The sequence below is a fragment of the Tiliqua scincoides genome, chromosome 2, assembly GCF_035046505.1.
Source record: "Tiliqua scincoides isolate rTilSci1 chromosome 2, rTilSci1.hap2, whole genome shotgun sequence".
Classification (NCBI taxonomy): Eukaryota; Metazoa; Chordata; class Lepidosauria; order Squamata; family Scincidae; genus Tiliqua; species Tiliqua scincoides.
This window is the reverse complement of record NC_089822.1, coordinates 15296470-15321841: the sequence shown is the minus strand read 5'-3', so window position 1 is coordinate 15321841 and position 25372 is coordinate 15296470. Positions and strand designations below refer to the sequence as shown.

Sequence of the window (25372 nt, the reverse complement as noted above, 5' to 3'; positions counted from 1 at the left end):
TGCCTTGTGAACGCAGAGAAAGTCATGTTGATTCAGCATGCCCATGCAGGAGCTCCAATACAAATGGAGCTCTCCCATCCACAAGGACTTCTCTGCACATGAGGAACTTCCCTTCTTCAAAGTGGCACACTTTGAAGCATGGCAGAAAGGCCTGCAGAAAGCAGTGCAAAGATCAGCACATGTTGGAGCAGGTAAGAGAGTGTGGGAGGCAGAAGGGGCAGGGGGTGGGTGGATTGAACCCAGGAGGGGAGGTGGGATTGGCAGCAGCTGCATACCTTGTATCCTAGTTCTCTTCCCAGGCCCACGGGGCAACATGGACTTAAGCCAGCTATTTAACAAGCACAGATCTGAGTTGGCCTATTGCGGCTGCTAGGACATCCACCGTGGCAAGGGGACAAATGTCACCTTACCTCACGGAGACCTCCAGCATGCAAAATTCCTCCACAGGATGCAACACATGCTGGTGCAGCTGCATCGGTGTGGGGGAAATTGAATTGGGCTGTGAGTGTCTGACTGCATAAAACAAGTCCCAAGCGAAAATCTAGCCAAAATAATAAGCAGTAGGAATATAAAACCACCAGCCCTCTTCCATAAGCTACCCCAAATACTGTACGCTTTTTATGCTTCCAGAATTTTGAAAGAGTGCATCTTCATGGGGAAAAGGATATTGAATTACCATTAACTGCAATGCTTTCTGATCTATATTTGCATGGCAAATGAGGTCACATTTACTGTTGTGACGAATAGTTCCTGCCTCCATAAGTCACCTCAATGATTTTAATGAGAGATTATTACCAGACCAATTTAGGGATCATCAAGATGACGGGTGGCAAAACCCACCTGACCTAACAGCAGTTAGACCGAACAACATTCAAATACAGTGGAGCAGACTCTATCATTTCATACCTAATTTTTTCAACCATGATGCCAACTAGTATTTCATCTGGAATGCTTTCTCCTCTCCTTAACATTGTCTCACTGGCTGCACCAAGCTGAGCACGAACAGTAAGCTGTGGAATTTTAAAAAGAAATTTAAACAGGTATAGGAGAATCCAGTTAATTGAGAGCAATTTGATGAAAGGGATAGGCATTCTCCTTCAGATCTGAAGCTCTAACTCCAAAAAAGAACAAGACTAAAGTTGATAGGCCCATGATGTAATTTCTAAAGATCTTCCTGTCTGGAGCTGCTCATGAATAGCCAGGAATCCCAGGTTGTGTGCACAGGTGCTGCAAGCTACCAGGGCGACAAATTTGTCAGGGTATTGAGGCACAGCCTGAGGAAATTTGCTGCCTGAGCATGGCAAGGCCTGAAAGCCTAGGGCATGTATCTAGATCAGTGTTTCTCAATCTGTAGGTCGGGACCCACTAGGTGGGTCGCGAGGCAATTTCAGGTGGGTCCCATTCATTTCAATATTTTATTTTTAATATATTAGACTTGATGCTCCCATGGTATGTGATTGTATTTGGAGAAATGTTACAGACCTGTACTTTTAACAAGCTACTATGTATATTCTTTTAACAATGCTAGTAAATAGGACTTACTCCTGGGTAAGTGTGGGTAGAATTACAGCCTAGGATTGTTAAAAATGTTCCTGCTTGATGATGTCACTTCTGGTCATGACATCACTTCTGGTGAGTCCTGACAAGATTCTCATTCTAAAAAGGGGGTCTCAGTGCTAAATGTGTGAGAACCACTGATCTAGATGGAAGCCCAAGGCCAAAGGAAAGGTATACCATGTTACCCTGGACTGACCAATAGTGACTGGGTAAATGTACTGAATCACAGTGACTTTGCAGCCTCAATGCAAGTCAATGGGCAAGAGGCTGGGGCATTCTGGGAGGATGAGGTGATACAGTCACTTGAAGATGAGGTAATGGGGATGGAGTTTCTGAAGATTCTGCGATTGCTGTTTCGCTGCTGTGATACCAGCTGCTGCTTGTACATTTGTAAATACAGCTTGGTGGTGGACATGTGCCTGGCTTGTGTTTTCATTCCATCGCTTTGCTATCTTGGGTCGCTTCGGGTGCCAGCATTTTGCTGCACTTTATCTTTCTCTGTGGGCTTTGCTCATCAACTAGCCCCAACAAAGTTAGAACCTATCTTTAAGGTTATGAGCATCGGGGGCTACTATTGAGGAGACTCCCTAAAATCCCCTGGGGCTCACAGACATGATTTCATAGTTCTTTAAATCCTGGCCTAAGAAATGAAGTATTAAAAATTATGAGACAGAAAAATTAAGCAATATTCAAGGGGCTTTTTTTTAATGGAAAAACTTGAATATGGAATTGAGACTGCTATAGAAAAGAAGTTTAAAGGAAGAGATGCTGATGACTATTCAATAATGAGAAGGACTTTGGGAAGATGAGGAGCAACAATGGATTCACTCAGTCTACCAGGGACTGACAGCCCAATCTTACTGAAATCCTACTCTGGTAATGCAGCCATGCCACTGGAGTATGCACTAAACTGCACTGAGGGGGCAGTTTTGTCTTCTGGGTAAGGGAATATCTGCTCCCTTGCCCAGGGGTAAGCCTCTGCTGCCCAAATAGATCCACTTGGACCTGCATCAGCAGGAAGGTGGATTGAGGCCAGGAAAAGGGAGAGGATATTAGTGGCACTGTTGCCACTGATACTGTCCCTTCCTGGCCTGATCCACCCCCCTCCCCACTCCAAATTTTGCTTTGATCCTCCTCCACCATTTCTCCCACCCCACCTCTCTGCACTGACTTGCTGGTGCTGTGGCTCAGTGGTGTAGCTTAGAGGGGTGCAAAGCACTAAGTACTGCAGGGAACCTCACCACAGATTCAAGTGGCCCCTCTCCTTTGGAGTGATTCCAGGTGGGGAGAGCAAAACGGAGGATCCCACCACCCAGAATGGCTCTGAAGGGAAGGCCGAGGTGCTGCTTCCATGCTGTGGTGAGGCTCCCTGCTAAGCACAGTGCTTTGCACCCCCTCTAGTTATGCCACTGCTGTGGCTGTCCCTGGCTGCACAGGTGTGCAGCTATAAAGCATGCTCCACCACTGGAACACTAGTTCCAATGGAGCATGAGCCCAATAGATTTGGGTGGTAAGTGTATGTGGAGCTTACAAGGTAGTTATGGAGCTGCAGTTCATAACATAGTTATCAAAAATCAAAAGAAAAAAAAGATGAATTGTTAGTTTCACAGACAAAACACTTTAAGATATAATTATGTGTTTAGAGTGCTTACACAATAGAGGTATTGCTGTCTGACATGTGCATACTCATCCTACTCTTGCGTAAACAGATTTTGCAGATATTTGTTGTACCTTAAAAATTCAAAAGGTGACAACAGGACAACAAAAAAGTGTGTGTACTTCATAGGAAATAAAATCCCTGTAGTACCACTTTCAACTCTCATGTTTGTTCATTTCAACCTTAGTATTTGTCTACAAGTGAAATTGAAATCTAATTACGTACTTTGCTTAATTCATCCTCTGACATCATCTCCATCGACACAGCAGGTTTCAGCTCAAGATCTAGTAAAACATCATTAAATACCACCATTTCGTTTTTGATATTCATAGTATTAGCACATTATATTTGGAATATTGTTCTCTACTTCAAGGACCTTGTAATAACTCTAGAGAAAGGTCCCATCAATAGTTTCATCACCCAAATCAACCCAAGTTTTTTTAAAAGTACTTAATAAAACTTAAGGTGCATGCAACTGATATGAAACAGTAGTTATGGACATAATCAGGGTATAGTGGGGCATGGTTCTGGGACAAAAGAGGAGATCAAATTGGTCTATTACTTTCACTGTCTTTTCACTGTTGCTATGACAATGGTGCTATTAAATAACAACACATAATAGGAATATCATTTGCCATTCATCATCCCCACCCAGCCAAAAGGACCTGAAGCAAAACTATATCATATAGCATAATTCACAAATTATGTGTAAAAATGGTTGCCATTCACAGCTACCCTTTTTTACACATAATTCCATTTGGTTCAATGGATAGATGGGCTGATCAACAGATGTTCCAATAGATTACTGTTGGCATCCTTCCTAAAATAATAATAACAACAACAAAGGTAGGAATGTGGGACCAGGAAGAACAGGGTCCAAAACCTCTGTTGTAAAGAGAGGTACAGGTAAGGAGTAACTCTGGTACAGGTAAGGATATACATGGTAAGGCAAGTTCTTTGTACTTTTGCTGTGTGATCCAAGACCACATTTTGAAATGACAAAAAAATCACAATGAATTTTGTCTTTACCTTGGGGCTCATCATCAGGCACTACATTCATCTTTGATAGCTCAGTAGCTTTTAATGCCACCATTGACATCTCCTTCTGCAACTATTGGACAAAACAAACTATTAGCAATTTGCTTTCCTACTGTGAAATAGGATGAAATTTGGGAACACTGATTAACTGCCCCATCTGCTGAATTCTACCATGTCCTGCAAGATCACAAAACTGCCAATGGATCCAGCTGAAGATCCACATTGCCCTGCATTGAGTTTCCAACAATGACTGGCCAGATTCATCCAGAAGGCACACAAGCAGGACAAAAAAGCGGAAGCCTCCCTGTCATTTGCCACTTGCACCTAGCATCCAGGCATCTGCTGTCTCTGAAGTGGGAAGGTTACCTTCAACTATGGCTAATGGATCTTGATAGCACTCTCTTTCATGAATTTGACTAATCCTCTTTGAAAAGTGGAAATTGTAAAATGGTACTGGGGAGGGAGAAGGTCTGCTGCTGCTCCCTCTCCAGCATCTCGAGAACAGTCCTGTCAGCTCTGGCTGCCTGAGTGACCGTGGGAAACAGCAGCAGCAGACCCAAGCTACCTCAGGGGTTAGCCAGACATGGGTCCTTGTAAGGGCCCCCAGAATGTACCCCATCAGGCCCCACCCATGCAGTCATCTCTGACAGAGGTTTATCAAATGATGCATTGTGCAGAAAGACAAAATAGAATTAATTCATCATCCTTTCAAAATTCGAGATTTTAGGATTATGGAACAAAACTGAGTGCCAACAGATTCAGGACAAAAGAAAGCAAGTACTTCATCCACTAATTATTTTATGGAATTAATAATTAATTTATGGTATTTGCTGTCATAAGATGTGGGGATGGCCATTGACTCAGCTGGCTTCAAAAAAAGATCAGACAAATGTGTGGAGAGCAAGTTTAGCAACGGCCATTAATCATGAGTGGATGTGTGTTTTTTTTTTAATTTGTTGAATTAAAATGCAAAATGTAAGGTTCTGTGTTTTTATTCACAACTGAATACACAATCCAGTTCTCCTTACATATTAGCTGTGGATAGAGGTGGTTGAAAAACATGGTGTTTTGTGTTTCTATTTAGTTATCAAGAAAAACAAACACCTCTAGTCCTGAGGGCTATATGGAATCTCCATATTCAGAAGCAGCATCTCTCTTGAATGCCAGTTCCTAGGAGGTGGCAGCCAGAAAGCACTACTGCTGCCAAGCCCTTTTCATGGGTTTTTAGAGGCATTTCTGATTGGCCGATTCAGGAAGCAGCATGCTAGATCAGATGGAACTTTGTATGCTGCAGCAGGCAGACCCTACAGAAAAATGCAGAACTGATGGTCATCCAGACAGGCTGCAAACATCTCTCTCCTGCTGCTTTGTCTTGCTGCACCAGTGATACCAACTGGAACTGCAGAAGTCAAAGTTTATAACACAGGGCAGGATTGCACAGTGGGAACCTCTGTGCATATCAACAAGATGGCTTTAGAGGAAGAAAAGTGAACAATTATGGATAACTAATCAAGAATAAAACCAAGTACAGCAGGAGAATAAAATGCACATCAGAACAACATTGCACAAAATTCAAACAACAGAAAATGTTGCAATGACTCAAGAAGACAGTAAGATACGATCACACGTCCTGAACCTTTCCGTAATATGGGATTGCTTTTGACGTGTTTTTCTTTCAGACCCAACTCTTGCCCCTGGCACTGGAGTTATCTTAAATCCCAAGCAAGGTGAATATTATCTCTAGCGCTTGAGTACCAACAAAGGCAAGGTGGCTGTCTCAGATAGCAAATTTTAGTCATTGTTGCTACAGATGGATCCAGATCATGGAGCACAATCTACGCATGAACTTTTCCTGGGCAAAAACCCACTGAAATTAACAGAATTTGCACAGAGCATGGCAAATTTTGTGCAGCTCAGCGAGGCTTGAACAGGACGACTTCTCAGTAGATTGTGTTCCACATTGTTAGTATGTATGGAGGGGGGCAGGGGAGAAGTTGATATTTAGAATTTGTACTTTAGAAACCAAAATGTCTTGAACTTGCCTTGATACTCATTGTCAATCCCTAACACACAAACAGATCAAAGGCTGCCCGTTGATTTGGACACATACAGCAGGCAATCATTTGAAAACACTCGTTAAGATGGGCTGCCAAATGTTCTGCCCTTCACTGCTCCACATAGTTTTGAAAACAAAACAAAACAAAATTGTACTTACCTCCTTTTGATTAGGGAAATGCTCTTCCGGTGTAATTATCAGATCTGCTTCACTTTGCATTTCTTTGTTGTGGAAGGCTTCGACAGCTTTTGCAATCAATGTATCAATAGATAATACCTGTATATTGCAAGCTGACACAAGAGAAAACCCAGCTTTCATAGGCTTATATTTTAAGATGACACAAAGAACACTGGCAAATGCTATCACATGAATGCTGACTGCTAGGTATACTGTGTACTTACTGAGACATTTTTAGTGAGCTCCTATGAACTGCAATGGGGCTTACACTGAAGATGTTTCTGTTGGATTGTGTCCTCATCTAATTATTCCTAAATGGTGGACCAGAAGCCACTTCCATGCTATAGGAAGGGACAGTGGCTTATGATTTTATGTTGTATTGGGCTGTCTCTGATAGAGCACATGTTTTGCATGCATAAAGTTCCAGGTTGAATACCTTACATCTGAGGTAGTTATTAAAAAACAACAACAACAACAACAAAGAACCCTTGCCAGAGCCCTTGGAGACCTGTTGTCAGTCACTGGGCAAAGACAAATCGTCTGATTCAGCATAAGAAACTTTCATATGTTCACATGTGTCATATACTAGAGCAGTAATTTTCAACCTTTTTCATCTCTTGACACACTGGCAAGGCACTAAAATGGTCAAGGCACACCATCAGTTTTTTGACAATTGACAAGGCACACTGTGCTGTTAATGGGGGCTCACATTCCCTAATGGTCCTATTGATAAATGACCCTCTCCCAAATTCCCGCGGCACACCCGGGGACCATTCGTGGCACACCAGTGTGCCACAGCACAGTGGTTGAAAATGGTTGTACTAGAGAGATTCTGAAGATGGATCTCAGGGAATTCAGAAGGGATTATTGAGATAATACAGTATAAGAAGATTATGAGTGGGTAGTAGATTCATAGGTAGTGGCTTCATTCATTGGCAGCACAATCCTATTCCGCAAATGGGAATAAGCCCTGTGTGTGTAATAATGGCTCCCAGCCACCCTGCTAGAACAGGTAGGTTGGCAGCTGGGGCAGTTTGGAGAAGGATCATGGGTGGTTTGGGGCCAAGAATAGGCTGGGTAAAGGGTAGATCTTGGCAGCAGTGTTGCATGCTGCGATCCTATCCCCCTTTCTCCAAGTCGGACTGCCTTATGAGTCTCCTTGGATTTATACCAAATAGCTGGCATAGGTCTGAGGAGACCTATTGGACGCGAGGTGGCCTATGGGGAGGTGAGTAAAAGCTTTACTTACCTCTCTTGGGCTTCTGGTCCTCCCCCCATAACATGCAGCATGAACTCTGTCAATGGTGCAGTGTGCCATGGGTTGGTAGGGGATAAGATTGGGTCCTTAGTGTTTCAACCCTATTCACTTTAAAGGTCGATAGGAGCATTCAGTTTTATCTGGATCATATTTAACAAGTCAAATTCTGTAAGATACTGATACCTTGCACTCCATTTGTTTTTGCTTTTAAGAACATAAGAAGAGCCCTCCTGGATCAGGTCCAGGGCCCATCTAGTCCAGCTTCCTGTATCTCACAGCTGCCCAGCAGATGCCTCAGGGAGCACACAAGATACATGCATCTTGCTGCCACTCCTTTGCATCTGGCATTCTATTTACCCTCGCAACCCCCTACGAAGACACCAGATTGTACTTGGGTTTAACTTGGGCCATTTTATTAAACACAAGTAACCAATTTTTAATGCATGAAACCTACTGAACACTTTTCCTCCCTCGCCAGTCTGGGGTAGATGAAAAATCTGCCATCCACGGCCAATTTGGATGACAGAAAAAATTCCTATCCAGTCCACTTAATGAGCGATCAGCTAATCTCCAACAGTACATACCCATCATGGCTTGTAACCTGTGATGGACTTTTCCTCCAGAAACGTGTCCAATCCCCTTTTAAAGGCATCTAGGCCAGTCGCCATCACCACATCCTGTGGCAAGGAGTTCCACAATCTAATTATATGCTGGGTAAAGAAATATTTTCTTTTATCTGTTCTAACTCTCCCGACACTCAATTTTAGTGGATGTTCCCTTGTTTGGGTGTTGTGTGAGAAGGAAAAGAGCATCCCTTCATCCACTCTCTGTTATCTCTGATTCGCCACAAGTTTTCTAAACTGAGCATAAAAGAGAGTAAAATTATTCCACAGGTTAGGAAAAAAAATAGCCCCAAGCCCTACCTTCTTCCAAGAATTTTAAACAGGTGGTTTTCCCACTATTAAGCTTCCCCAAAAGGCATCCTTTGATAGGAAATGGAAAAAATACAGGTGGAGGCAGCTCAGGTGCTGGGGGATAGATGATCTCCATTAGCCGATGAACCACATGGCCCAGTATTGGGTTATTGGGTAGAGGTTTATTTGCACTAATCTCTTCAGGTGGGCACCACTCTTCTGTCATAGTCTGTAGCAAGACAAATTACAAAGTAAAACTGTCAACATTTTCCCCCCTTACGGCTCCCTGTCTCTTAAGAAACTGACCTATTAATTTTTTTCCCCAGGCTTGTTTATATAATCTTCCTTAACATTCAAAAATCTTCTTTCATGATAAAAACATGCTTGTCCATTTGTACAAGTACTGAAGTACAGAGAAGAAAAATAACATGATCAACATCACACTAAGAATTTAGTGTGAACTTTCGGAATTACAGGCCTCATTCTTTTTCCAATACTGGCAATCTTCCTGCTACTGGCTTTGATGGTACTGCTCTGAAAGCACTAGCTACCACTGAAATTGCCTTTACCGCCATAAATACTCATCAAATAGACTCAATCACATGATTAAATGATTTTTAATTGTTTACTTAAGCATACATTAGTCCTACACTTAAGCATACAATTAAGAATACATTTAAAATCAAAGGTGTCTAAGAAATTTCTAGTGTACATTAACCAAACAGCTTGAAACATCTTGCACAAAATGACTAAAAGAGCATTCTAGTAAATTGTTTAAAATTCAGACACCAACGGGTAAGTTTTTTGGTGTTAAGAAACTTAATTGATGCTTGTGACATGATTTACTAAAATCATACATTCATTGCCATCCTTCACATCCTAAGTCTGATTTAGTTAATCATATTAGATGAAGAATATGATGTTACCATTTCCTACATTTAAATACAAAAAATTACACTGAAATAAGTGCTGGCAGTTTTAGATTTCAGTGTGCATAGGGAAGCATGTAGCTTTTTCAAATCCAAGATCACGTTCCAGGAGGTGAACATAAAAGCGATGAAGGTGGATGGTTTATGATAGCCTTAGCTATATTTGCATCTTCCTGTGCTGTTCCAGAATACATCAATGAAGTAAAAGGGCATCCTATATTTTGAAAAGGGAGGAATGATGATGTGGGCAAGAGAAACTTCCTTAACACAACTCCAGTTCCAGTGCAGCAGGAAATGGAAAGATCCTGTTATATGTTTTTGTGGCCTGCTGTCTGGATGCCCCAATTCTGGTTTGGCCTGAGGCCTAGGGCAATGCAGATCTCTGGCTCTGGACAGGGTCTGTAAGTAAGATAAAACAGACAACCCAAATGCACTGATCCAAGTCAAGTGACAACTAACAAGAGTGGAAAAATATTTCATACTACCAGACTGTTAAGTGCATGTAGGTCACAAGAAAATTCTCCCATTTGTTAAATTAAAACCAATAAAGCACAGTTGGCCATTACAGGTCCAGCCTATTTATTCATGGATTTTTTATACACCGATTTGACTCAACACAAATGGCCACTGCAAATGAGAAGGAATGTGCTGATCCCTGGAGAAGGGGAAAAATGCATCCCCTTAAAATCAGTATAAAAAACTGAATAATCATTTAACAATAGCCTCCTTAATGAGAGAGAGAGAGAGAGAGGGCAGCTGGCTGACAATTCATCAATCCTTCTCTCAACAGGTGACCCCTCCCTTCCCCCTGAGCACATGAAAGAAAGGTGAACACTTTGCATTGGTGAACAGAGGGGCTGAGTGAAGCACCTTTCTTTCTTAGTGCTTGGAGGATGACTGACTGATGGACTGTCTTCTTAAGGACTCTTATCTTACATCACAAAGGTCAGCAAGGCTGTTTTTAAATCACCAGAGCAAAGAAACTTTGTTTTTTTAAATTGATTTGCTATAGTGCGTTTTTTGCCACATGAGTGCTTGGAACGGAACCCACGCGAATAATGAGGCTCAACCTGTACATTCAAAACCTGTTTGGTACATCTGTGATAAAGAAATAATGAAGCTGATTAAAATTAGCAACCATAATTTGGTATTCATCACAAAAATCTTTGAAGAAAGGTTGGAAGAAGTTGATTTGTAGCACACAGTAAGTGTTCACAAATTCCAGCTGAGTTTCTTAGAGCAGTGTTGTTTCAGACAGCAAATCAATCTAGTACCATGACATAATTTTATCTAGACTTATTTCAACTTATGTGACATTCAAATTTTTGGCATAAAATATTTCTGTTCGAGAATAACAAGCTTAAGTCTGATTAACACATGCAAACAGCACTGGTGGCTGTTTTATATAACCATATGGAACAGTGTTTCTCAAACTATGGGTTAGGACCCACTAGATGGGTTGCAAGCCAATTTCAGGTGGGTCCCCATTCATTTCTATATTTTAAATATATTAGGCTTGATGCTACCATGGTATGTGACTGCATTTGAGGAAATATTTCAGATCTGTACTTTTAACAGGCTACTATGTGTATTCTATTAACAATGATAGTAAATGGGACTGGGTAGATGTGGGTAGGATTGCACCCTAGGATTGTTAAAAATTGTCATGCTTGATTATGTCACTCCCAGCCATGACATCACTTCCAGTGAGTCCTGACAGATTCTCATTCTACAAAGTGGGTCCCGGAGCTTGAGAATCACTGATATGGAAGCTACTCCATGTGTAAAGCTATTCTTGTGAAGCAGTTAACCAGGTGGTCCAAGTATTTTAACCAAATCACCACAACTCTGCCCAGTTTGTGAGAGAGCATAGTGAACAAACATCAGCAGAATGGCTTGACATACTGAGCAACATCCACATGCGACAGTTGTAGTATATTCAGGAACAAAAGGGGCTACGACAGCAGTGAAAATACATCTTTGGTATCTCATGTTGCAGTCTCAAGAACTTTTTCACCAAATTCAGTGTGTAGACCACACTGGAGAATAGCCAAATGACAACCTCTTTGGGCTTCTATAGTGCATCCATTCAAACATGGCTTGGAAGATTGGAACCAAGCCTTTTGCTCACATCTTCCGTCCTCCACTGGCACATGCTCAATTTACTTTCTGGTTCAGACAAACCATAGTTTGCCATTATGTTTCAAACCAGCCCTTAGAAGTAGGACTGAAAACCAGCATCAAACTATGATTTCCAATCCTGTTTTGGAGGCCATGTGCAAATGATAGTTTGCTTGCTTGGATGTAATGATAAACTATGGTTTGTCTGAATCAGAAAGTAACTACAGGAGGAGTCAGATTACCTGCTGATTTTACAACTGCGGTTCAGGTTCAATGCAGGCCCCCTAGATTCAATTTGGGCCAGACTCAGCCCCACCTGAAACCTCTGACAGCTGTGCTCCAGTTCCCTCTGGAGGGCTTTCCTAGAGCTAGAACAATCAGTTCCCTGCATTTTAAAAATGTGCTCATTTGTGGCACACACACATCCTGGCTTTCCCTCACTTCTCCACATTTCCGTAGTAGTATTCCTAATTGCATGGGAAGGGACAGTTAATCTGAACCAAACTTCTATTAATACTGCTCAACCTACATTTAAAAGAGATTTAGCAGCATGTGTAGGGGAGCAGTTTAGGGAAACCACTCCTACAAGCAGTTAGGAATATTTTCCAGAGGAGAGTAAGTAAGGGGAGGGATCAGAACATGTGTATGCGGTGATTGCAACATATCTTTTAACATGGGGAGCCAATCGGACAGTAAGTGTGTTGTCTGAACTGGCCCTCTGTCTTGTCTATTCTGTTTCTCCTTCTATGAAAATCAAAGGTTGAATTTGGGCCCAATCCTATCACTCCTTTTCAGCACTGATATAGTTGTGCCAACAGTGTGCACTGCATCCTGTGGTGGTGGGGGCAGTCACAGAGGCATCCTCAAGGTAAGAGAAGATTTGTTCCCTTATCTTGGGGTTACAATGGTGCTGGAAGGTTGGATAAGATTGGGCCCTAAGTCATATTGTAATCTTAGAAATGGTCTTCGTTTCTCAAGGCAAGATTGTAAATGAAACTTGCCATATGTCTTCCTGGTTAGGAACTCAGGATGTAGATGAGCTATGAGAGCCAGAAGCTGATATTATAACAGTTCCTCTTGAACAGGCAGGAGTATCATTTGGTAGCCAAGAGTATCTCTGCACATGATATTCTTTCGTTCCTGTTTCATGCTGAAACATACAATAGGAAGTGAAAGAAAAAGTACTACAGAGGGAAAATATACTACAATGTGGAATGGTGTTTTCTGCATTGCCATATCTCACTTTCTCTCACGAAAATCCTTTGGTCTATATCACATTTGCAAATAAAGAGAACAGAACCAGGGTAGGCTATGAGCAATCACTGGAGTGGCTTGCATGTTTCAAGTACGCTGAATGCAAGTTCATTCAGCGTACTTATGACAAGCAAACCATTCCAGTGATTGCTCATAGCCCACCCTGGGAGGTCTTTCCTCCCAATGCTCTGACCAGAAACACCTCAATTGATAGTAGGGATTGGATACTGCAGCCATCTACGTTTCAAGAGCAGAATGAACATGTATAAATTGAAACAAAGAGGTTGACAGAAAGGATAGGCTTAGAGCAGCCATCGCCTATAAGGTGAGTGACCATATCCCCAGTTTGAGTGAGGTGCCTAGAAAAGACAGATCTGTGTTTGAGACTTACGATTGTCTGAATCCAACATGGTAGCCAGTCCTAGACTACATTCAGTAGGCTCTTGGTATCAGTAGGGATCCGTTCCAGGACACCCCACGGACATCTAATTCTTTAGATAATGGAATCCATGGAGAGCCAGTTCATTGCCACAATTACGTACCTGGGAGACATGGTCTCCCGGCCTCCTGGACATGACTGAAAGACACTTCTGGTCATATCCAAGAGGTCCTCTGAAGCTCTCAAGCCACCGGCTTGGCACCCGTGGATATTAAATCCGCAGGTGCTGAGCCCGCAGATTAAGAGGGCCCACTTAATCCTTTATATTATGGAGGTTATTTATATCCTAAAGAGGGATATTAGGAAGGACAATTAGGAAGGACAGCACAAAATAGAACTGCTATCAGGGTAACTCTCCAGATCAATAGTTAAAATAGTGACTGGGTAGTCTTTCCTCTTCCGTTTTACCCCTTGAGTCATGGCTGCAGGAGTACACACTGCTGCCACAAATCTATTTTTAAGCATGTAATCTGTGGAATCAAGATGATAAGTGGCACAAAGTCACTTTTTAATTTTAGCAGAACACCATTTTTTGATAAGGCTATGAATGTGTTGTGAACACATTATATGAACAGCTACAGTTACAGAGAAAGTGGTGATCGTCATGCACTAGTTACACAAGGATCAAACTTTTATCTGGAAACCAAGCCCTCTGAAGAAGACAGTCTAGAGTTTAGGTGAATAGCCCCCTAAACATGCGCTCTTCCAAGGAAAGTCATATTCAGAGTTATGTTTAGGGGGCTATTCACCTAAACTCTAGACTAGTGTTTCCTTGTTCTCAGTGATCTTACAGTAGGATTTCTTGTTTTTAACTTGTTTTAGGAAAATCCAACTGTCTTCTTCAGAGGGCTTGGTTTCCAGATAAAAGTTTGATCCTTGTGTAACTAGTGCATGACGATCACCACTTTCTCTGTAACTGTAGCTGTTCATATAATGTGTTCACAACACATTCATAGCCTTATCAAAAAATGGTGTTCTGCTAAAATTAAAAAGTGACTTTGTGCCACTTATCATCTTGATTCCACAGATTACATGCTTAAAAATAGATTTGTGGCAGCAGTGTGTACTCCTGCAGCCATGACTCAAGGGGTAAAACGGAAGAGGAAAGACTACCCAGTCACTATTTTAACTATTGATCTGGAGAGTTACCCTGATAGCAGTTCTATTTTGTGCTGTCCTTCCTAATTTCAGTGTCCATCTATTTCAGTGGTTCAGTGGTATTTCAAACTCCTACTGAGGAATGGGGGGGGGGGGGGAATGACAACTCCTACTTAAGTGTTTGTGGGGGGGGGGGGGCAATGACCTGATCCCCAGGATCTGCAGCTGCTAGGGTCCAAAGGGTTGTTTTTTTTAGACATCAGCCAGCCTCTGGGGGTGCGGGAAGGCCCATGGACACCTCCACAGGACTTCCCAAGCCTCTGATTGAGTAAAAATAATAATTGGAAACCACTTCCAGTTTTCTATTGTTAAACCGGAAGTGTTTTCTAATCACTATTTTTACTCAGTCTGCTGCTTGGGGAACCCTACAGAGGCAACCATGAGGCTTGCACTGATATCTGTAAGTAAAAATTTAAAAATCCTTCTGACCCCAGCAGAAACGTGATCCTGGGGATCATATAGCTGCCATTGCCCTGTCCCGCCACTTAAGGGGCCAGAGAGGAGTGCTTCCCTGGCTGGTGGGTCGTGGCCCACCAGTTTGGGAACCACTGATCTATTTCATGTGTTATATAACAAGTAAACAATTTTCATGCGCAGACATTCAACTTCAAGGAAAGAACTGAATTATTTTGCAGCAAGACATCTAGCATGCTAACTCTTAACAAAAGTTTACTAAGTGCAAAATAAAATGTACCAAGTTGGTTCAGGATGTGGGCACAAAGAACAAATACATGTGGTAATCACTTCCCAAACAAGATTTTAAAAACAGGCTATTTGCTAAGATGGTACAAGTAACTAAGTATAAGTACATGCGACTGAAACAATCATACATGCTTCCTGCATTTATCTTTGTCTTCAGCCCCTTCCTCCATTGTCTTCCTTATATCAATATCTAGTCTGTAAGCCCCTCAAAGGAGAGACCTGTACATAGAGCTCTAAACACAAAGAAAATATTAAAAAATACTTCACAAATTCAAATAGGTTGATCCCAGATCTACAAAGGAGGAATCCTTTTTCCCCAAGACAGCAAAATTGATAGTGGTGAAATATGGAAAGTGACTCCATAGAACACTTTTATCAGAAAAGATAGATTATTCAGAGTTCAATGAGTTAATCAAAATCTACTTTTGAAGAACAGAAAAGAGAGACATTGTGTTCTTAGCTTCTTCTTTTTCTCGTTTCAGATTCCTTCATGGAGGTGATAATGAGAACAGTTATTTCTCAGAACTGCCCTATATATAAGAGAAAGTAAAATAAGCTGATCTCATGATATCAAGAATTTTTACTAGAAAGAACTAATCTACCAGTTGCTTTCTGTCAGATACCAATTGGGTTATATGAAACAAGACTACTCATTTTGAGGAAGATGTGTTTATTTTGCATTCGGTTTTGTGGACTCCTTTGTATTACATTTTCTAGCACAGTGGAATGTACTACAGTTTAATTTCTGCTTAAATAGTAGCTACGTTCTCCCTGATCACAACTTTGGTGGCCTTACATATTGATGTGACTGCACTTTTAGCAGAACAATAAAATAGTTCATGACAGACAGAACAGCCTTGCCAACTGGCAGTGATTCAAGATATCATCTAGTTCCAGAGAAGCGGAATATGAAGTACATTTAACCATGCGAAAATGTGTGTTAAATTCTAGCATGAACTGCCCAATGAGATATATGCAGTGTCAAAGGCAAAAGGTGGCAGTCATGAGTGCATGTTCTTCCACTAGGCCCTGTCAGTTGGGAGTACCTTATATTCATCATAATCTTTTTCATCTAGCAAATTCATTTTGTCCAGTTCTATAGACTGTTCCGGAGTTGGCTCAGCTGGCAAAGGGTCGATCTCAGCTTGCTCATATATTGGTTTTCCTTTGAGGAATAGTTCCTTCCAATCACGCATCAGCTTTACTGGGATTAAGCTGCAGAAAACAAGCAAAACAAATCTGTGGTCAGATCAAAGAAGCACACTTTTCAGAAACATCAAATACACAAAATGAGCTTTATTTTCCTGTGCAGTGAGCCCAGGTGTCACACGCAGAGAGCAGAGTTCTTCAGATATGAACAGAAAATACTCACTCACAGCTGTTCAGCCAAATCATCAATTTTCCTCTAGCCAGGATTGTGGCCACTGCTTTTTTGCCATGACAAGAAGCAGCAGCCATTCCGCTACAAGTCTTAAGACATTTTAAGAAGAGCCTGGAGCAAGGACCAACATGGACCGGCACGGTACCTATCCCTGAACCCCCATGGCCATGGGCTGGAAGAGGGGACTGGAGACCTTTCAGACCAGGCAGTAGACACTGCTGGACAAAAACTTCAGCTGTGGGGCTACAGGGGTAGGGATAGGGTGGATCTAGAATTAATCCCACTCCACATCCAGGTACATAGTTGGATCAGTAGCATAGATTAATAGAATTCCTTAACTCTAGCAAGGGAATGCACCAGGTTGCCTGACTACACTTTCAGATTGTTCCTTTTAATGCTTCCCATCCCATAACATCTGCTTCCTGGTCAGTTTCTTGGCTTATTCAGTCCAGTTGAAACCTGCCTTGCTTTTCATCTTATGAATAGTGACTTTTGCTTCAGGGCCATATCTGGGTTCCAAACTTCATCCCTGCTCACTTCCTTTACTTTAGGTCACCTACATTCAGGTCACCAACAGCCACTGCAATACGGCCCTGTCAAGGTGCTGAGCACTTGGTAGGAGAAGTTGCAGAAGATGAGAAAAAGTAGGAAGAGTTTACATTGGCTCATGAGCCAGTGATTCTTCACTCTTGATGGAGAGGAATGTTTGGTTGGAGTATATCAGTAAATTCACCTGCTGTGCTCCTTTGCCACAATTTATTTTACTTATTTTGTATTTTTCTGGGTATTTATATGCCACTGAACTCTACAAGGCTCTCAAGGCAACTCACATTCAGTTAAAAAATATATGTAGTCGGCCCTTGGCATCCATGGGCTCAGCATCCACGAATTCCACCAACAACGGATGCCGACCCCGTGCCTCAAAGGACCTCCAATGTGACCAGAAGCTACTTCTGCTCATGTTCAGGAGGTGTTATTAGGCCACGGAAGACCTGTGGAGTGGGTCATGGGCTTCACTGTGCCTCAGAACACCTCCAAAACATGACCAGAAGTCATATCTGCGAACCGGAAGTCATGTCCGCAAACCGGAAGTGGCTTCTGATCGCATCAGAGAGAAGTTCTTAGGAAGTGGGGAGGCCGATGGAGTGCGCTGCACACCCAGCGTGGCCTCTGGAGGGCCTGGTAGAGTCCTAATGTCAGTAATTACGGTGCCATGTTGGATCCCCCATGGATTCCAGCATCTACAGAAGGTCCACAGAAAATCTCCCATGATATCGGGGGCCCACTGTACAATCAAACATCGGAAAGCAATAAATTAAAAGCAAAAAAGAAATAATACATAATAAAAAGGCAAACTATATCAAGAAAATATATAAACCAAAAGCTTGCATACACCAAAGTCTTCCCCAAGTGACAGACAGCTACCACTGTGGGGGCCAAGCAAACCACCACAGTGGTTCTCATTTTTTAGCACTGTGACCCGCATTTTAGAATGACAATCTATCAGGACCAGAAGTGTGTGATTAACCTGGAAGTGATATCATGGCCAAAAGTGACATTAACCATTTAGGCTTCAAACCTAAGCTGTGAACAGTCAAATGTCCCATAACACAGAGTGCTCTCATGCTGTTATTTTGCACAGCTTGAAATGCAAACATTGTAGCTTGGAAGTCAAAGCTGAACACAGACTTGGATCCTTCACCAACCACACAACCCTCCTCCCTTTTGAGCATCCCATCTTCCCACCTGTTCAGGACAAAGCACAGTGCCTCTTTCCCTACTAGAACACCTTGCCCAGCAGCTCTGTACCCTGTATTTTTAGCTCTGTCTTTTGAATAGCAACTGAGCTAGGTGCTATGCAACCCACCTGAAATTGGCTCGCAGCCCACCTTGTGCATCCCGACCCCACAGTCTGAGAAATGCTGCACCAGAGGAAGGGACTGTTACAGATGGATCTCTTCTCACTTTTTTTTCTTCTTTTTTTTTTTGTTCCCTTCCTGGTTATGTCCTCACATTATAATAAATGACAATATGGATTTTGATACCAAGCAACATCACCATAAGTTTCATATGACAACATTAAAGGATGCCAGGGTGTAAGATGAACTGCATTTCCATAACCTCTGCGCACAAATGGACAGTACACTACTTATCTGACATAAAGACCATGTTCCTAAAGCACTCTGGTCAATTCTACATGATCTCCTCCCCTACCCCATAGTCACATATCCTGGGAGGAGGAAGATTATTCTACTTTGGGTGCAATCCTAACCATCTTTCCAGACTGGCATAGCCGTGCCAGTGGGTCATGTGCTGCATCCTGCAGTTGGGGGACAGTCACGGACATTTCTTCAAGGTAAGGCAACGTTTCTTCCCTTACCTCGGTGCTGGAAAGTTGGTTAGGATGCAACTTTGTAATCCTTTTTATGCATCTCTCATTTGGATTTACAGTTTGCATTTGCCTTTAGTGAATGCAACCTCATTAGTCTCTGCAGTTTGTATCAAAACATTTGTCTGCATTTTGCATAGTTATGTCAGGGGTGCCCAAACCTCGGCCCTGGGGCCACTTGCAGCCCTCGAGGCCACTCAGTGCGGCCCTCAGGGAGCCCCCAGTCTCCAATGAGCCTCTGGCCCTCCTGAGATTTGCTGGAGCCCGCACTGGCCCGACGCAACTGCTCTCAGCGTGAGGGTGACTGTTTGACCTCTTGTGTGAGCTGTGGGATGAGGGCTTCCTTCACTGCTTGTTGTTTCACATCTGTGATGCAGTAGCAGCAGCAAAGGAAAGGCCAGCCTTGCTCTGTGCAAGGCCTTTTATAGGCATTGTGCTACTGCAAGACCTTCATTCATTCATATAAGTTCATCTTTAATATATTCATTTATGTAAACTTATGTAAATTTATTCAAATTTTAAATGTAAATTAATTCCTTTTTCCCCCTGGCCCCCGAAACAGTGTCAGAGAGACGATATGGCCCTCCTGCCAAAAACTTTGGACGCCCCTGGTCTATGTAAACCTCATTTCAAGATGCCAAACATCCTCTGGCACCTCTGCTTAGTGATCATTGTACATGCGGATTTTAGCTGACACAGCTAAAGCCTTTGAAGAAATTCTTTTCCAATTCACACTCCAAGTGACACATTAAAACCGAACATCCCAAATCTTATCACTCTGGTACCCCCACTAATTAGCCCACTCCCCAGTTCTACACATAGTAGCAACCTCCAAAATTCTTAAATAGTAAGGGATTTTGACTAGTAAGAGGTCACCCTACCCAAGTATAATACTCCTGTGTGTTGTGTCAGGACAGTATCTCTACATGCTGCTCAAAGAATTTCCAAGACCCTATTCAAGAATATAGGTAGCTGTATTCTATTTTCACTCTTTCACTCCCTTTCTCTCCCTGACTCTCTCTCTCTCTCTCTCTGTGTGTGTGTGTGTGTGTGTGTGTGTGTGTGTGTGTGTGTGTGTGTGTGTGTGCGTGCGCACGTGTGACACCTGGGCTCACTGCACAGGAAAAAAGCCTCACCTAAAGAATTAGTTTGGAAATCTAACTTCTGCAGATGATGTAATAGAGTGTCTACAGTGCAACCTGGTTTAACATTCCGTCATTCCGTCTCCTCAAGGAACCCTGGGAACTGTAGTTTTTGGGTGGATAGCATTCTCATCAAACTACAACTTCCAGAATTCTCTGCAAAAGCCCCACTTCTTAAAGTTCTATAAAACTAATATAGATTTGTACTGTGATTATACCTATTTAGAACAGAACCCACCCCCCCAAAAAAACCAAAAAACTAGCAGATTCACATGGTGTTTCCTTCACCACCGTGTAAACACAGTCTCACAAATCTGGGTTTAGGAAAATGGCTTTAGAATGGTCAGGTACCTGAAAGTGTTTCAGCTCCTACAACTCTTATTTTAGAAAATAAGCTCTAGATATACACATGTATTTACACCAGCAGCTCCCAAAGTGGTGGGTTGCAACCCAACATGAAAACTGGAACCCAGAAATGGGTGCATCGCAGAGCTGCAGCGATTGTGGCACTGCAGGGAGTTAGGGACTTGTAATTCTACCGGGGGGGGGGGTCACACAGACCTCAGACAGGGTCCGGGAGGCAAGCAGCACCCTCTGTGAACCTCTGTACTACTTCTAATTGCTCTGATCTGTGATCGAAGTGCACTTCCAGTTATCGCACAATTTTCGCTCTGATTACAGATTGGAGCGATTAGGAGCAGTGTGGAGGTTTGCAGAGGGGACTGTGGGCCTCCCAGGCCCGCTTGAAGCCAGTGCAATCCTCCAGGTATGATTACAAATCTCTGGGTCTCCATGGTACAGCATCGTGATCACTGCAGCACCACAGGGAACCCCCTCGCCCCAGTCCCTGCCCTTAGGGACACAAAAACTTAGGGCAGTCCAAAAATCCAAGTAGAACTTCAGAAACTGCTGATCTACACACATATACACACATTAATGGTAAGGTGGAGATATTGGGGACATCTCTGTACATACACACAGGGGACAGTATGCCAAATATTCTCTGAGTTTGGAACATACCTAGAGTGTTGTACTAAAAATTGCAGGCTGATTAGAAATAGCAGCTCTGGACAGAACTAACAGTCAGTGACGAAACAAACATTTCATCTCATCAGTAATCCTTTTGCAAGAGTATGAGACTTTTAGAAAATAAGCTATTCCATTTGAAAAGGTGCAATAAAATACTGAGCACAGACTGCATCTGCAATGATTGTGCCAGTTTGTTTTTTAAAGTAAACAATTTAGACTGAAATAACTAAAAGTAGTCTGAAATGGTTTCCAATCTATGTGGAAGTACTTGCTATAGTTCTGGGCCTTGTTAAATGCCAATGATTCCAAAAGGGAGTGTATGTAACACTCCTTTTTGTTTACTGAAGTTATGCATCTCTACTTTTGTAGAAAGAAATTTAATAGCATGTGCTGGCCTATCCTTCTGCAGTTGACAACAATTCAAGAAATGCACAGTCATAGTGTCAGGAGTGGTATTAGAGGCTGGGTACTGGCCAAAGCACTGACAGCCCATACCCATCAATTGTCCACTTGGCTCAGTCAGCACTTGAACTCTCAAGGCTAGGGGCAACAGTAATAACAATGTGTTATTAAGGGGTGGCTGGGGGGGGTTTGTGCAGGGCCTGGTGTTGGCACTGGATGGCATTATACCAACACACAGAGAGGAGTGAAAGGGAACCCTGAACTAGCCAGCAGGTTTTAAGAACTACAATGTTATGAAAACGATTAATACAGTTGGCCCTCCTTATCTGTGAGCTCGGCATCGATGGATTTGAGTACTCATGGATGTCTAGCCCATACTTCCCATATACAACTGGAAGTCGCTTTGGTTTATGGTGGCAACTTCTCGTTGCACCTAGGCGATGTTCAGATATGCGGGGAGGTCACATGGATTCCCCCTTGCCTCAGATAACTTCCTGGATGTGATTAGAAATCAAACTGGAAGTGACTTCTGGTTATGTCTGGGAGACCTTTTGAGGAGGGTGGCGTGACTTTTGGAAGACCCAGTGCGGCCTCCAGGAAAGTTTTTGTGGCACAACTTTCTGCTCCCCCCCCCAATGGATTTCAATATCCAGGGGGGAGGGGTCATGGAACTGATTCCCTACGGATACCAAGGGCCCAATGTATATCATCGGTTTTCATATAAACAACTCATGACAAACTTGAAGTCTAGCATACCTAATAGATTAGGACAATTTTCTGAAAATATGAAGGTATGGTGAAACAGAAGCTACTGTTTGTCAAGCTGCTTTTGAAGTTCAAAGGTCAACATCCTCAGAAAATGGAAAGGCACCCAACCAAACATGCTGAAGGCTATTACCTCTGAACCATGCCTTTGCAACCTTTTTTCCCCTTTCTTTCTGTCTCCAAATACTGCCTTTCCAAATATCAGCTTTGGCAGGTGCCATCTTTGCAAATCCCACCACTGCCACCAGAGGCAGCAGCTGTGCACAGGAATAGGAGCTTCCCCACAGTTGGGGCTTTGCTCTGCACCCGCCTTCCCTAACCAGTACTGCTTTCAATGGGCCAGGCAGCTGCACAGACATGTCTCACTTTGAACCAAAATCCAGCTTGGCACCCAATAGGCTGAATTTAAACGGCTCCCGAATTCTTTAGAAAAATTGACTTGCGCAGTTTTCCTCAAAAGTGCCTTATGAACCTTGTCTGGACAAACTTCTGAGAAATTTCACTAGTCCATTCAGTACTTGTATTATATGTTCATCTGATAAAATTTGAACTTGGGTGCACCAGAGATCTGCAGCTACACTGCATACAGCAACCACATCCACCCAGTTCCCCATCTTCTATTTAACAAGAATCCGATGTGGCTGAAGTTGTCATGCAACTTCTAAAATGCCCTGATTTCATCTTGCCTAACAAAATGCATTGAAGATTGAAAAGAAGTGTCTCTTCTGGCACAATCTAGGCCTTAACATGTAGGTGTCTGAACACAGCACTTGCACATAATGTTCACTAATTGACTGTCATCGCATCATCTTGAGAAAATTATACTTCCATACTAACAATCCTAGGGGCACTATCAATTCTGATATAGGAGCAACTGTGCATGGGGGGATTGGATTGGCAGAGGGCTTCCTTTCCTAGCTGGCCTTTGACTGCTTATGAAACAGTGACTTCCTGCTTTAGGAGACCTCTGCATAGATATCAACTCAGATGGGTTTCTCCTTCCACAGGGTGCCATGAACACATTACACATGCTTTAAGCATAAGCAAGAACAATCCAGGAATAGAGTGGGTTGTCTGGATACTGTCAATTCTCACTCCCCACAGATTTGCCAACCACAGATTCACTTATCTGTGGGGTGAAGGAGTGCCACTTTCCTCACACTATCTGCTGACTGTTCACAGTTATCCACAGCTGTTTGCTGTATCCATAGTCATTCTAAAGCTCTCTGCAGCCTCCTGAAGCTATTCACAGTGGTCATTTTCAGTCCCTGCCATTCTAAAGGTCTTCCCTGCATCGGAAAGGCATTAGGACCGCTCTGCAGCCTAGCCTGACACTATTGGGGTCATTTAAGAGCTCTCTGCAGCCATCATGAAGCTATCCACAGCAGCCATTCTTACATTATTCACACCATTCTAAAGAGACTGTATTTGCTGCTGGCATTCCGAATGGATTAGCTACCCCTCCCCCTAACCCCATTGATCCCCTAGGATCAATGATTCCCAACAGTGGATTCAGTTTCCAGGAACCTAACCCCCTAACTTCAGGAACCTATCTAGTCTGTATATGGCTGTCCCATACAAAAAGTCAGCCAAAGAGGGAAGGAAGAGGGCTCTATGCCCTAAGGGCCACCTAATCCAGCATCTTGCTTCCTACAGTGACCAACTAGATGCCTCCAAGAATTCATAAGGCCTGAAACCACCAACTCTCTCCTACTGTTGCTTTCTAGGATTTGATATTCAGGGGCATACTCCCCCTAAGCATGGAGATTTCATATAAGCATACTGATAATTACCATTATTAGACCTATCTATGATTGGACCTACAATTCTATGTTCTATGAATCTATTACCCCTTTTAAAACCATGGAGGTGGTGGTGGAAGGGATCATACTCCAAAGCAGCAAAACTGCTGTGAAGCTGAACAGTGCCCAACTACAAGCTGATCAGGAAGGGGACAGAGTGACATCTGGACTTTATTGTAGTCTCTTTCACCTGTGACTGCTTTGCTCCATGCTTGAGGATACTACATCTGTTTCTGTAGCTCTGGAAACACTACTTACTTGTTTGTAAGCATTCGGTATTCTCCTATTTTGGTAGATAAGTCAATGATTTGTTCAACCACTTCCCAACAAATTGCATAGTGCTTCTTATAGCGAGCCTCGGCTCTTTCCGCAGCAAGTTTTGCATGCAGTTGTTTTTCTTTAAAGGCCTGTTCCTCGAGCTCTATCTTCTCTTGTTTTGTAAGAGCCTGAAAAGAATTATTTTTAAAGGGTGTTTTTAAGAAAAGAACAGTTGTCAATGAATTTGAGTTAGCAAAACAAAATCAATCAAGACAGAAATTTACTCAAAATGTAGCAGTATCCAAATTTCTCCTGACCTTCTGACCACAGTCCAAATCAGTTCATCTCACAAACTTGGCAGTTTCAGGCCAGGATGATGTATTACTTTGGCAAGAATATACTTTCAAACCCACATTTGCTGGGTAATGCTAATGTGGGGGCAGGCAAGAGAATTAATGACCATGTAGTTCTTCACTCTCCCTCTACAGACCCTTTCCTATCATTCACTCACCCACCCCATCTTCTCCCGCGTGTTTTCTCAGAACCTGGTTAGGGATGGCATGTAGGGGAAAGTCAAATACTGATGTGGCCTCAAAATGTCCTGGAAATCTTCCCAACAGAGTTGCAAGTCCTGGCCCACACACACAACACCCTTATATTCAATACTGCAGCATTCTGCCCAGTTCCTCTACTGCTTGCCTTTGTCACCCTTCTCCCCAAGACTGCCAGTTCTTGAAAGACAAAATGCTGGCATCTGGGTGGAGCACACTCTGTAAACTCAGAGGTGCAGCTCAACAGTCATCACTCTTCTCATCTAAGGTGCACAACTATTGCATGTATTTACTAAACCTCTGCCACTATGCAACACATCTATCCACAATACTAGAGCACTACAGAGCAACCTAACACAATCCAGTCTCCACCTTGGTTACAAGCACAAAGCC

General features: G+C 42.7%; 1 protein-coding gene across 1 annotated transcript in view; it reads right to left on the bottom strand.

Moving 5' to 3' along the window:
• SPEF2 (sperm flagellar 2) overlaps positions 1 to 25372 on the bottom strand; it is a 126178-nt gene that overhangs the window by 70709 nt on the left and 30097 nt on the right. The window contains exons 9-15 of the mRNA XM_066618176.1: positions 24429 to 24616; positions 16307 to 16475; positions 8667 to 8886; positions 6468 to 6598; positions 4244 to 4325; positions 3440 to 3498; positions 907 to 1010 (exon numbers count right to left, since the gene is read on the bottom strand). Of these exons, the coding sequence (XP_066474273.1) occupies positions 907 to 1010; positions 3440 to 3498; positions 4244 to 4325; positions 6468 to 6598; positions 8667 to 8886; positions 16307 to 16475; positions 24429 to 24616 (953 nt within the window). The remainder of the gene's footprint in view (positions 1 to 906; positions 1011 to 3439; positions 3499 to 4243; positions 4326 to 6467; positions 6599 to 8666; positions 8887 to 16306; positions 16476 to 24428; positions 24617 to 25372) is intronic.